The sequence below is a fragment of the Lepisma saccharinum genome, chromosome 12 (assembly GCF_977018435.1).
Source record: "Lepisma saccharinum chromosome 12, izLepSacc3.1, whole genome shotgun sequence".
NCBI lineage: Eukaryota > Metazoa > Arthropoda > Insecta > Zygentoma > Lepismatidae > Lepisma > Lepisma saccharinum.
This window is the reverse complement of record NC_139240.1, coordinates 57451288-57465445: the sequence shown is the minus strand read 5'-3', so window position 1 is coordinate 57465445 and position 14158 is coordinate 57451288. Positions and strand designations below refer to the sequence as shown.

The 14158-nt window shown below is 40.0% G+C and overlaps 1 protein-coding gene across 23 annotated transcripts in view; it reads right to left on the bottom strand.

The window, feature by feature from the left end:
• LOC145996124 (coiled-coil domain-containing protein AGAP005037) overlaps positions 1 to 14158 on the bottom strand; it is a 1065133-nt gene that overhangs the window by 270507 nt on the left and 780468 nt on the right. For all 23 annotated transcript variants that reach the window (XR_014442750.1, XM_083132404.1, XM_083132407.1 and 20 more), the window contains one exon: positions 4507 to 4622. Coding sequence is in view for 22 of the 23 variants with exons in the window: in XM_083132404.1 (XP_082988530.1) it covers positions 4507 to 4622 (116 nt within the window). In the remaining variant the exon portion in view is untranslated. The remainder of the gene's footprint in view (positions 1 to 4506; positions 4623 to 14158) is intronic.

Below are 14158 nucleotides of genomic sequence, written 5' to 3'. Positions count from 1 at the left end.
CTGAATTTTTCATAATTATGCAATTTTGCAAAACGCTTAATTTTTTTCTAGTAAATACTTTAAAAGCAATAAATATCAAACCGCTTGAACAACTTCGCCAGTTTCTTTCTACGGGATCTATCATATTTGTAGATATGATATTCTTCGCCTGAGTGAATTAATTTGCTTACGAGGATTTTTGTATAAATCATCAGACCGTAACACGAAAAAGTTGGTTAGTGAGAAACTTTTCGGTTTATCGCGATACGCATGCAGACCAAACGAGAAAAGTATTGACCATTGTTTGAAGTTATTCTTAGAATGCATTGTTACTCCACAGCACCGTTATTTATTCCGCAATCGTAGTTTGTTTATGCGGGCAGTGGGATCAGTGCTGGATCTACAAGCCGCAAAACAACGCAGTGCGGGCGAGCCCTGAGACAATTACAGGGGGGCCCTCAGCCATTAACATAGTAGAGAGTTCGTATTTGCGTATGCAAAAATAAAGTTAGTTACTTATGGGTACAGAAACGAATACAACATATACAGATGAAGTTAAAGTTCCCTGTGTACACAGTGGCGGATTACCAAATAGGCCCACTAGGCACGTGCCTAGGGGCGGCAACTCTTGGGGGCGGCAAATCTTTTTTCCAGAATATCAAGAATAATAAAAAGTGTCTTACGTACACAGTGACAATTTAGACCTATGAAACCAATGTTTCAAATCAACGGTTTGCAACACTTTGGCTTCATACGAAAGAAACCTTGATGAAATCAAGAAATGTTTTGTCTGCTCTGACTCCTTCAGGCGCCAATCAATTTGTTTTTAACCCTTGCTGTGGATTTTATCGCTTACAATGACAATGCAAGCCGCCCAGCCTTTGTTGGTTTGTTTTTGTAAATAAGTAGGGAACGGAACTTTATGTGCTAAAAAACTCAGAAATATTTATTTTTTATGTGTCATAAATGTTGAAAATATGTGATAAAAACCGGAAAATATGTGACAAAAATAAAAACATTTGGTAACAAAAACAAACTATAACATGCATTTTAAACACCTGAAATTAGTTTCTAAATGATTACCTCTTAGCGAGCTATTTTTTGGAAGAGTTGCAGTGGATCACCATAGTTTTTTCCAAATTCTCCATTGTAAATCTGTGACGATTATCTCTAAAAAGCATCTTATATTGTGAGAAACATCGCTCCACGTCACAAGAAACAATTCTTGCATATTTGAATCACGAAATGTCACTAACGCTTAAGTTTTCCAAAGCTTCGTCTTCCTCTACTTCACTTTCCAAAGCACATGCAATTTGGCACAAAGTTTGAAAACCTTAGTTTTTCCCAAAAAATTCTGTACATTTAGACATTTAGATCCAGTGAGTTCTTGCAGTTTCGTTTCTACTATACGGACTTTACCAATGGAAGCTGCCAAAGTGTTCGCGGACGATTCAAGCTTTCATATGGAATTAGAGAGAATGGACAGGTTTTGTTGAGATGTATGCCAATTCGACTTTTAAGGAGGGCTCCATCAACAGTTCTTGCAGAATTCTTCTTTGTCGATATCATTTACAACAGATACAATATTTTCAAAGTTCTGGCCATAACATCTGCATCCAACCAAGTGCCCCATCGCGTAACTACAGGTGTAGGAGGAAGGGGAACCTCAGGACATTTTTGTTTAAAAATGTCTATTCTTCTAGGCGACTTGATAAAAACTTTCTTCCCATTTGAAACCAGTTTATCGACATTCGGATAAAGAGCTCTTATCTTTTCACATATTCTATGCAACGCATGAGCCACACATTTAACGTGCACCATTTTGGGGTAGCTAACGGCAAGGCCTACTGCAGCTTTTTTCATGTAAGCTGCAGCATCTGTCACGAGGAGAAGAACATTGTCAAATTTTATGCCTTCCGGCCACAATAGCTGCATTGCTTCATTAAAAAGCCTTGCTATTGTTACGTGTAGCCAGCCCCAGGTACTTACAGCTATTTTCTCCCAATAGGATCGTAGGCGAGGTACCAGAAGTCTGCCAGCGAGGGTGTTCAAAGACAAAACAAACCTAGCACTCTCGATATGAAAGAGGTGCAGAGTATAAACATTTTTCCTTCGAGGATTTCGAGGTAGATGAAGTCAATGAGCGATTTTATGTATTTAAAATGAAAATTCGCAAAATATGTATTTACATACGGAAAACTGGAAAATATGTGTTTTTATGTAAAATAAAATTTGCTGTGTTGACATATAAGGCTATGATCAGAATTTTGGCAAAAATGAGGGTCTGTATCTTATCGCAGAAAAAACATTTATTTACCTAAAGTTCCTTTCCCTATAAATAAGTACATACCCCTCGATCTTCCACTAAGCGTTTGTTAATGGCCAGGCAGGAAAGAAGACTGATTGTTTGAAACTCGCATCTGTAACAATGATAGTCTTAAAAAAAAATAAACACATAAACACTGCTGATAAGTGAGTGAGTGAGTGAGTGCAGCTTTCGCGTGGACCGCAACTAGTTTTTGTCTTACTGTATTCTCTGGCTGGTGCATTCAGTTTTATTTGTCGCTAGTGCGTTTCCGATTTGGTGGTTTTTTTTTGGTTTTTTTTATGCAGTGGTACAGTGGACACGTTTTTTAGGAGAAAGGAACAAGTGGTTTCCGAAAGCAGTTAAAAAATTGAAGTGGAAGCGGCTACATCGAGTGAACTCTGTGAAATGCAAAATGTCGAAAATATTGTGGGTTTAGTGGAGGAAGAAAGTGCACCTGAGGCAGTGTCCCCTCAGTTCGTAGGAGTTCCTGATTGTGACAGTGAGAGTTCAAATTTCGTTAGTGACGATCCTGCCGAGTGATGTCTGAATGAGTCTACAATTGACATTCTTCTAAGACGTAGAATTAATCAGAATGCTGAAAACGATTTTTCTAAACCGCAAAAACTCATAGCAGGTAAGACAAGATTTTTAAGTAATAGTGTTTTTTGTGTACTGCTGTAGCAAACTGTTCAGCTGAACGTTCGTTTTCTGCCCTAAAAAGACTGAAGACTTATCTCCGTTCAACCATGTGTAATAAAAGACTGAACGAGTTATCTATTCTCCACATCGAAGCAGACATCTTGACTGATGGACACATTAACTTTGAAGAACTTATACACGAGTTTGCAGCAACCAAAGTGAGGCGGAAGCGGCTTCATTTATGACTGGTGAATTTAATTTCTCAATACATTACATAATTTTAGGTATAGCACATACAGAAAATAAATAGTTTGTTATTGATTTTTATCCTTTGTTTTTTATTTCAGTATGTTCACTAATTTTTATATTACCCTGTAAAATTACTGCAAATAAGTTACTCATTTTTTTTTTGAGAAGGGCGCATATTAAGTTTGTGCCTAGGGGAGGCGAGGAAGCTTAATCCGCCACTGTGTGTACATAGCACAGTGTCATGAAGGCACATTTAGTGTGTGTGGGCCCCACATATTTTCGATGTCGGCCATCTTGAAGGTGATGTGATCAGCGCTACGCTGCGGCCGCCTTTATCCCTCCCCCCGCCTTCCGGGTACCATTTGATTTGAGACTGGGTGGATCCTAGAGTCACTTTATATGGGGACAAGTCGGTAGAATTCTGACATTAGATCACCCACCCCGGATTAGCCGCATGGCAGTCAGACTATAGTGGAACGACAAGCAAAGAAACCTGCGCAGACCCGCGACTCCTGTGCACCGCACTTCCGCGAGGAGGGGAGGGGGAGAGTGGACCATGCTTCCTTATGGCCCGAGCTCAACGCAAGAAGTGAAAGCTGCGCGGGGACTTTTCGTCCAAGGTTTTTTTCCTTGTGGTCGCTCTATAGAATCAAATCAGGCTAGAATTTCACGAGAAATGCAGTAGTGAAGGTTTCTTCAAACTATCTTTAATCAGGAAAAAGTTATGACTGCGTGATTGTAACAAATTTTCCAGTCTCATATACACACACACGTGTGTGCGTGTAAAGATAGGTAGGTACGAAGAGGGGGACTTTGGTAATATTTTGCGGGGAGAGGGGCAAGATTTGTAGATCCGGCACTGAGTGGGATCCATGAGTATTACCGTGCAAATTGTCCATGACTATTTTTATTAATTTTTCTCTAATATCCTGTGTGTTTTTAAGCGATGGATTTTTATGTATGCTGGTGCAGAAGCCAACTTGTCTTGAGTTTTCTTTAAATTCTTGAAGCTCTTATTGGGTCAAATAAAGTGCACGAACATGATTAGGGACAATTTGCACGGTATTATTCACGGATCCCACTTTACAGGGTGATCAAGGCTACAATAGAGACCATCAGAATTATTTCCCAATTTCGACAGCGTTACATTATTTGTAAAACATTAGGGCATCACCTTGTAATGCAAAACTCGGTGTCGGACAACAACACTGCAAAAGAAGTCCAAGAATCATTAATGGAGTCAAAAGTTAGGACGGGGCAAACTCGGACAGTGGACTATTAACCCTTGTCACGAGTAACGCTTAATAACTCAACTCAAAAATATAACTCACCTCTAAGTCCATGCTCCGAGTGAGCGAGCTGGCTTGGTCGCCTGATAGCGTGTGACGGCGGGGCTCGTCGCGACGCTGGCGCCCCCTCCTCACCTCCTCATCTCGGCCAGAGGGTGCTGCAAGAACAAGAAAACAATAGATAAGAAAAGTTTGCACAATTCATTCACAATATTACGACAAAACTAACTGATACTGTGTATTTGTATGTATGGTGTCGTTGTGGTCTCATGGAAGATTCTGTGATATGATTTCTCATCCTCATCGCCGCTATTAGCAAAAAGTAGCAGACAAATACAATTCTAATTAGGCCTATAGCCTCTCTCTTTTACCCCTTGACATTGATTCCGACATGGGGTAGATGACACAATAAAAGCAATGTTACCACCATGTGCACTTGCACCCAGAAGTAATCAAAGAATTCCACCACCGAGTTCGGAGTTTCTGAACATCCTCTATAGTAGCATACACAAAGGCAATAACATCCTAGGGTTTCCAAAAACCCTTATATCCTTTTCAATCTACACGTCTTTTAAATGTAGAATGGTTACTTAGAATTGCAAGTTGTGGAAATAGAATGCTAATGGTTCACAAAACCCAGCGAAAAATTTCAACAGTTGGTACACTGCATTACGTTTGAGATGATCAGCTGATGTAACAGAGCTATGTTAAGTCAATTAAAACAACAACGTTTGGAATCCTCTACCCGCAACTAAACCTAGAACGCGAATAGTATCTAAAACTCATTGAAATAAGAATAGGGTAACTTCGGTGAATAACGCCAGGCGGGAAATAACGCCATTTCAAAGTTTCAACTCTGAAAACATGGATGCATGTAAAGTTAAGGTGTGACTCACCGTTGTGCCATAAACAATGGTGCCTGGTAGCATTGCTGATAAGAACGGTTGCCATTGTCGAGCCTTCATTTAAGAGAAACACTTTGAACAGTGTAGACGTTTGAGTGGAGTTTCGAGGAAAAAGGGTCCACATTTTCATCGCGCCGACAAAGGTGAGTGTTTTTCTATTGTAGGATTAGATTTTAAATGTTAACAATGCTGTACGTACACAATACGTTTATTACGTAAGTGAATGATGTGTGTACGGTTTTCATGGTCGGTGTCGTAAGTTTAGAACAGTTGGTTAAACTACAGTCTGTTGTTTCGGGAAATAACGCCATCATCGTGTCGGGGTATAACGCCACTCAATTTAAACTCAAATTTGAGAAAATGTTGATTTCGAAAATAGGTTTATCCTTGCTCAGTTACTTTCGAGGCGTACAGATATTTATTCTCGGCTAATTTCCTCTTTCAGATGGCGAGGAAATGTAGAAATATACGGGCCAAATGGTCAGTGGATGACTTGAGGCAAGCTATGGCGGCCATCAAACAAGGGATAGAAGATAGCATGTGCTGCACGTTCCTCGCAAAACTTTGAGGGACTGGGTATCGCGAAAAGACAAAAAAAGACTTTTTTTTTCTAATAACTTACTACAGTAATTATTTTTCCTAGTACAGTTTAGTAAAGAAAATGTGAATGTTTTACTTGTAATTAGGATAATGTGAATGTTTTACTTGTAATTATGAACATGGCGTTATTACCCGACAGGTCTGGAAATAACGCCATTTTGCATTAACACAGAATTTAGAATTTTATTGCTTTCATTATAACAGTGCAATCAATATTTTATTATTACACAATAGAGGAAAGTTCATTCTCCTATACATGTAAGTTTCATGTTCCTAACAATAAAAATGTATGAGTTCTAGAACGAAATGACCAATTGGTGGCGTTATTCACCGAAGTTACCCTATAGGTTTTAATTGTAAAGCTTCTTATGAACGTGTGCTATGTATGAAATTTAATACTGTATATTATTCCATACCAGTCGATCAATTCTGAAGGAAAATACCAATAGAAAGCCATTATACATTGTCGTCTACCTACATGATTACAGGCCTCATACAGGGTGGTCCATATTGATGGGACGCATTTAAAATGCAAATTTCTAGGGATGAAACAAGCACATTTATTAAGCACTATGTGTAATACAAGGGTTGGATAAAAAGTAATGGCAACACTGCTGTCCCGTGAAAGGGGTGAGTCACAGCGCCACAACCGTTTCGTGGTTGATAAAGGAATGTCAGACGAGGAAGTATAGTGAGTGGGGTGCGATTGTATGTTATTCAGTCAAAAACAGCAGTGCTCTGAAGCAGAGGACGAGAGTGCAAGCGCCCTAACAATATGTTTAGGCAAGAAGAACAACGTCTCTTAGGCAGACGGTCAACGCAGCCTACTACTGCACCTTCTTGCAACACCACCTTCGTCTCGCATTAAGAAGGAAGCGACGGCACGTTCTGGCACGGTGTCCCATCATCCTGCTTGACAATGCAAAGTGTCGCACTGCGAACACTGTGACGGCGCTCCTGCATCACTGGTAGTGGGAGGTGCTGGAACATCCGCCGTATTCACCGGTATGAGACCGTGTGATTACGACCTTTTTGCCAAAATGAAGGAACCACTGGGCGGGAAGCACTACGACACGCGCGAAGCCATCATACGTGCTATAGGGCGGTCACTGCGGGACATCGACAGAGATGGACGCGCTGACGGTGTACGACGCCTTCCATACGTGTGGCAGAAGGTCGTAGAGATGGGGGGGGGGCGATTACATTGAAGGAATGTAACACGTGCTCCTCTGCCAATACAGTCAAGTAGCAATTATACCAGTGTTGCCATTACTTTTTATCCAACCCTTGTACATAACCAAGATACAGGAGTTTGCAGCACTGTTCATCGTTTGAATATAACATCCCGCAGATGTGCACCACCTTGAGAACGTTCTTTGGCTCTCGAAGCCATACTTCGGCGCAGCAAATCGGCCTAAATGACCTGTATCTCCCTCAAGATGTTTCCCTTGAGTTCAGCAGTTGTTCCGGGTCTTTTGGTGTACACCCGGGGGGGCTATATCTGGTGATCTGGATGGCCAATTGATATCGCCGAATCTGGAAATGAGGCGACCAGGGAAATGGTCTCTAAGAGTTCTCATTGGTATTAATCCTAAATGACTGGCCACACCATCTTGTTGCATCCACATTTGTGTAAGACCGAGCCACTTCATTTAGGAAACGAGAAACGTGATCAACATAACATTGCAGCGGTCAGCAGTAACTGTTATGGTTGGGATATTGCTCGACAGTATTCTCCGGGCGTTAAATGTTCCTTGCACTAGGCCCGGGTGAAGGTTTCTTGTCGGCATTAGCTGTCCTATCGATGTTTTTCACAGCACGCAGGATTACAATCTGAGATGTTGCTTCATGCTTCTCAAAATGTTTTCTGAATCGCGTTTGTGATATAATGATGAAGCTTCCACTAGCTTCCACATAAGAAATTTCAACCGGAGTCCACAGCATCATAATTCATTACAACAATAAAATGACAATTGAATTAATATAAACTCCCAAGCTCATGCTTTCAAATAACATGCATTTGAAAAATGTTAGAATATTCCTACTGTCTGAAAATACAAAACAAAATGTGTCCCATCAATTTGGACCACCCTGTATTTCCGGCATGATCATCCGCCTCCTAACCCTGACTTGGCACTAAGAATTGACTAAAAGTGCATGGTTTAGATGTCCTTGTCGATGAAACAAGTCTTTGGGACAAGAATGGAGATTGCGCGGGAACTTGCAATTATTCTGATTCAGATGTCCACTGTACGATGCTTTTCTTTCAATTCTCGGACATCGCATTACATAAAACATAGTGATGAATGGTGATGGACATTTACCTGATATTAATTTTGCATTAGACTGTACCGACAGTGTAAAAATATTGCAATTCATCAATAAAAATGGATCTCTTTTTTTTTTTTTAAAAGAAGTTTCATCCTAAGATGATATGCAACCCGATATAAATGCAATGTCGTCTGCATATAGTCGTGCCGATTCGTCGTAATCGAACATAACTTTTCACGCCGACTGTACAATAATCTCCCAGTTTCAATTTCCGGCATGTCACATTATAGGATTCTCCGCCACTGTGGCCTTGACGGGAAAAGTAAAAACGAAATGGCCATGAGTAAAAAAATAATAACTCCTCACCTCCATCCACCAGGCAGTAAAAAAACCTACATAAGCCTTTTCCGTCTTCCATACCCTACTTTCCATTTAGGGTAAGGGAGGAGGGAGAAGGGTGAAGAAGGGCATTTTTCTACTTCGAAACATCATGGAAATCAATACTTCTGGGGCTAGCCTCATCCGAATTCAAGCTATGTGACGCTTCGTAAAGTTCGAACCTTGCGGTATACGACGATAAAATGCAAGGGCTGAACTTTCGTAGGTGGCGCTGCGAGCAGAACAGGAAGAAGATGAGGAGGAAGAAGAAGAAGAAGAAAAGCAAGAGTTCTGGCTGGCATCGCTCCACCGTTCCTTAGTTTCTGCAACAAAAACACTAGGAGTCGCAAATTTCCCCAATATATTCAGTCAAAAGAGAGAGAGAGAGAGAGAGGAACAGAGCTTTATAGCAAAAAGAAGAAGAAGAGGATTTAAAAAAAGAGGGGAAATTGATTTCAGCTCAGCTATGTGCCGGGCCGTATTCAAATCAGACTCGAAAAAAAAAAAACACATTATTGTCACTTTTGGAAAGATTCCCGGATACAATATTCCACGTGCAAAGGGAAGCTGTATCCTTTTCTTTGGATTTACTACACGTGGCACGCGAGAAACTTTTGTTTAAGGAAGAGGGGGGGGTTCGAAGTTGCATACCCACAGCACAGGATTTCTGTGGCAGTTACGAAAAATCAGAAGATCGCGAGAAAACAGTAATGATAGTAACAATGATCTTTGCGCCATTTCCCAAATCAGGAACTGTGTGACGAAAGTTCCCAATTCAGGAACCGATATTTTCACGTGGTATGTTCCCAACTCAGGAACCGGTGCCTCGGGAGGGAAGGGGGAGAGGTAAGGACCTGTTTTTGAGAGGTTCTTATCCTTAGTGCACGTCAGTGTTGCCACAATATGAGGGCACAATTTCCCTTTCCAAGGGGCAAAATTTCCCTTTTGGGACCAATTTTTCCCTTCACCTAAGCAAATTATATAATAATAATAATTAGTAGTAGTAGTAGTATTAGCAGCATTATTAGTTGTGGTGGTGGAAGCAGTAGTAGTACGTAGTAACGTATTCCGTTGGATTCGTTATTCGTTTGAATAAAAAATATTTTTTTTAAAAAATTCACATTTCAGTTTCATCACTTCCTGAACAGGTTTAAATCCTGCTCAGGAATCCATTTAATCGTTAATCCTCATGGTTACTATTTTTCCAAAGATGCATAAAAGCAACGTACATACCATAAACTTAAAGGAGCAAAAACAAGTAGGAAGAGCAAAATAAGTAAATAACAAGAATGTGGATATGAAATTCGAAATTGACATAAACTGTAATAATGTATTCAGATGACCTTAAAATTTCCCTGCATATTTTTCATCGAAATTCCCTTTTCCCTTTTGGCTAAAAATTCGGTCCGAATTTCCCTGCAAAAGGGAAATTTCCCTTTTGGCTAAAAATTCGGTCCGAATTTCCCTGCAAAAGGGAAATTTCCCTTTTGGCTAAAATTTCGGTCCGAATTTCCCTGCAAAAGGGAAATTTCCCTTTTGGCTAAAATTTCGGTCCGAATTTCCCTGCAAAAGGGAAATTTCCCTTTTGGCTAAAATTTCGGTCCGAATTTCACTGCAAAAGGGAAATTTCCCTTTTGGCTAAAATTTCGGTCCGAATTTCCCTGCAAAAGGGAAATTTCCCTTCATGTAGCAACACTGCTGCACGTTACCTGCAGCATACATATACATCCATTCGTAGAAAAAGAACTGTGCCTTAAGGGGAGTTCCTTCTTTCCTCTAATATATTCTGATTATATTGCAGATCTTTTGCTTGTAGGTTAGGTTTGGTTAGGTTTAGCAGTTACACAGGTGTGCGTAATTGTCTACTATTTCAAACGCCAGTTCATCCTCCCCCGAGGCAATTACTTGGACGTCCTGAGTTGGGAAGACATTTCACTGAAATATGCAACTGTTAAAAGTGCAGTTCCTGAGACGGCACTGTTTTCACTGGAATTTCCATAGGTCCCGAGTTGGGAAATCCTGAAGCGGGAATAAATCTTTCAGGTATTGTTGCAGTGATTGGACTCTGCGACTGTTGCTTGGTAAACAATCTTCTTCAGAACCCGCGTAGAATATGCACAACTTGTGGCTTGTGCTTCTGAATTGAGAATTCCCCGATGTTACTCCCAAAAAATAGTAGTGGTTGGTCCAATTACTGCAGACAGAAGAATAAGTATGTCACGATCCTAATGAATTAGGGTGGTGATGGTAGAGGGTGGTAGGCTGACAAGCCAAGGTACCCTGAACATAAGCGGCGTCAGAGGGGTGTAAGGGGATGCACACCATTTCCGCAAATGAAATACGCCTGAAGTACCGATAGTGTTTACAGAATAGCTATTGTGACAAAGCATGGGGGGGGGGGGGTTTAAATTTAAAAGTTCTGTCCCTTAGTAAGATATATTGATATCATGTTCACACATCACCATAAGAAAGAAGTGCTTTATGGAAGATAGAAGAAGAGATGAAAGAAGCGGTATAGAATGAGAGAAAGGAAGGGAATTGAAGATCCAGACAGAGAGAGAGACAGAGAGAGAGAGAGAGAGAGAGAGAGAGAAAGAAAAAGAAAGAAATAGAGAAGCGAGAGTTAAATAAAATGGAATAGAAAAACGAGAGAGAGAGAAAAAGAGTGAAGGCAGATAAGAAAAAGAAAAGCAAAAGGAATAACAGAAGATCGATAGAGAGAAAGAATAAAGAAGAAAGAGACAGAAAATTGAAGAGAAAACACAGATAAATAAATGGGGTCGGGTACCCTATTCTACACCCTCGAATTTAAAATATTTTTTTCTTTATGCAGATTATGTGATCCTAATTGTGAATATAAGAAAAATTGAGCGCGGAAAGAAGTATTTACGACTGTACAGCCGTTTAAAGTTGAGATTTTGTCGTTTGAAATTGTTGTGTCCAAATTTCCCACCAATTTCGGGCTCCGCCCTTGGGGTAATTGAATTACCGCCTCCTACCGCTACCGCGGCCCCGCTACCGCTCCGCTACGCTCCGTCTACCCGCCTTTATCCATAGAGTCCCTTTTAAAGGCATGTTAGAAATTGGCCGGAGTCACCTGTCCAACAATATTTCTCGTTTTCCGCATTGACACACGAAGATACAAAAAATGAAGGCTAAAATTAAACCTAAGAAGGTAACTTATCTCTTTTTACCAAGGCCAGGCAATGAATTGCGGGTCGAAGTTAAATTTGTAAGTCCAAAAATGAAGTAACTCCTACGTTGAAAGTCCTTGTTGTCCTTTTCCACAGAATACCACCCTCCACTCCCTTCCCATCATAAAAATAAGAAGTCGCAAATTATCCCATCCCACATGTTATTTAGAAAATACAACCCTCCCCTTTACGACCTGCAGTTGCCAAAAAGAAATAATTAATTTCAATTTCTGAAGTCGCATAAATGAAATCCAATGTCTGAAATGTCCAATCCGCCAATATATCACACAAATAACATATCGCAATCGCAAAGGTTCCCATTGCACAAGTCAATCATAAGAAGAAAAAGAAAAAAATCAGACTTGCGCCTGTGACATGAATCCATCATTCGCCATCATAGAAGTTCTGAAAACCCTTTTTGACGTTACGCAATGAATTTTAATTTCATAATAAACGTAAGTTTCGTAGCACGTAAATCTAAAAAATTAACTTCCGCGCTATTTGCAAACAGTGTTTGTTATGAGGAACTAAATATTTTCACGAAAATATTTGAAACGTGCCTGAAATCGAGGGTGTAGAAAGGGGTACGGAAGCCAATAAGTGACCAAGAAGAAAGAAGTAAACACGGTTGAAGATGTAGTAAAACTGAGAAAAGGTTGAATAGAAAAAAAGCACAAGAAAACAGACAAAAAAAAATACAAATAAAGACAGGGAGGGGGTCAAGTGACCTTCCTTGACCCTCCCCGCGGATGCCCATGTTCAGGAACAAAAGCATAATACATGTAGCGCCTAAAAAAATATTCTCTCTAAGTAGTGATTTCAATGTCTACGAAAGCCAGTCAGATGTGTGAATCGACATTACCAGAGTTCCCAATACAGATCATTCTATTTTTAACGCGCCTGCCAATCAGTGTCACAATGCAGTGCACTGTCTAGAAATTCCTGACCAGATGAAGGAATTCATCAGATGCAGGAACCAGACAGAAAAGATGCATCACACCATCATGGAAGATGTGGAAATCTTTATGGTTCAGGTTATTTCTTTTAAAACAATGCACTTGCCTCTCTAGGAAAACGATCGGTGAAAAATTTAATTTGGTTCATTGTCTTTTTTCCGTTGGAAAATATTATCTTTTGAAATAATTCAAAATAAATAATTGCCACAAATTGAAGTACAGGGTGTGCGAAAAGTCCCTACCCATTGCTGCACAGTTGGAGGACTGCACACACATGTTTTTGATCGTTAATTATGTAAGCATTGTTTTATTATTGTTTTATGTGTATGGTAGACCAGGGCATTACGGAACAATTTTTCTTTACAACAGTTTTTATTGGCCAAGGAATTATGCTAGCAACACAAAACTCTACCAAAAAATTAATTATAGTTTCTACTACATGTGCATAGCATTGAAAGAACCAGAAGTTGAAAATACAATTCAGAAAAAAATATTTTGTGAGACACTGCAATTGATCCGTATTGCCCTGATAGCAGGGGTAAAACGGATCACTAACGGGGCAATATGGATCAGTTTAATTTTATGTATATAACATAAGATTAAAAACATAAAAAACATAAAAACAAGTACCGTATACTGTATTACAGTTTTGGGATCTGACATATACCGCACACAAATTGTTTTCTTCCGACAGCATTTACGCAACGCTCATGATACCATTTACGACAGGACTGACATTGAATCCAATCTCCCATCTGTGCACATCTTGGATCATCATATGAAATGTTACAAAAACTACAAGAATTGCTAGCAATCATGTCTACATTCGACATGACATTTGTTCGTACGCCCTGACTAGTCCTTTTTCTTTATTAAAGGGATGCGGTATGTTCTCTTTCTCTGCAAACTTGAAAACGGATCTTTGCACAGCTTTGGGTGTTGGCCCGAATCCTCTTCGAGCTAAATCACACAATCTCGAAGAAAGCGCCTGCTCAAACTCATCACTAAACACTTGCTTTACACCAGGACGACCAACGTCATCTGATCCACCAGATGTTCTTCGTTGCAATGAAGTATATGGCACACCACAAAGTTCCGCAGCTTGCCGAATAGTCTTTTCTCCGGATGTCACCAAACGCACAGCTTCACACATTCCTATTACAGACCACGAATTTCTGGTGGACTTCTTTTGATAATCGCGAACTATCTGGAAATTGAAAGCGTCGTGTTAGAAGAGATACTGTTAAGTAAAATTACGTAAAACGTACTGAAAGTGGGAGATCCGTCTTACCCCGTTTTGGCCGATCCGTAATGCCCTGATTTGCATATTCTCGACATATGTCAATTTAAATAATAACAAATAGGGTTAGTCATATCAAATACTGGCACA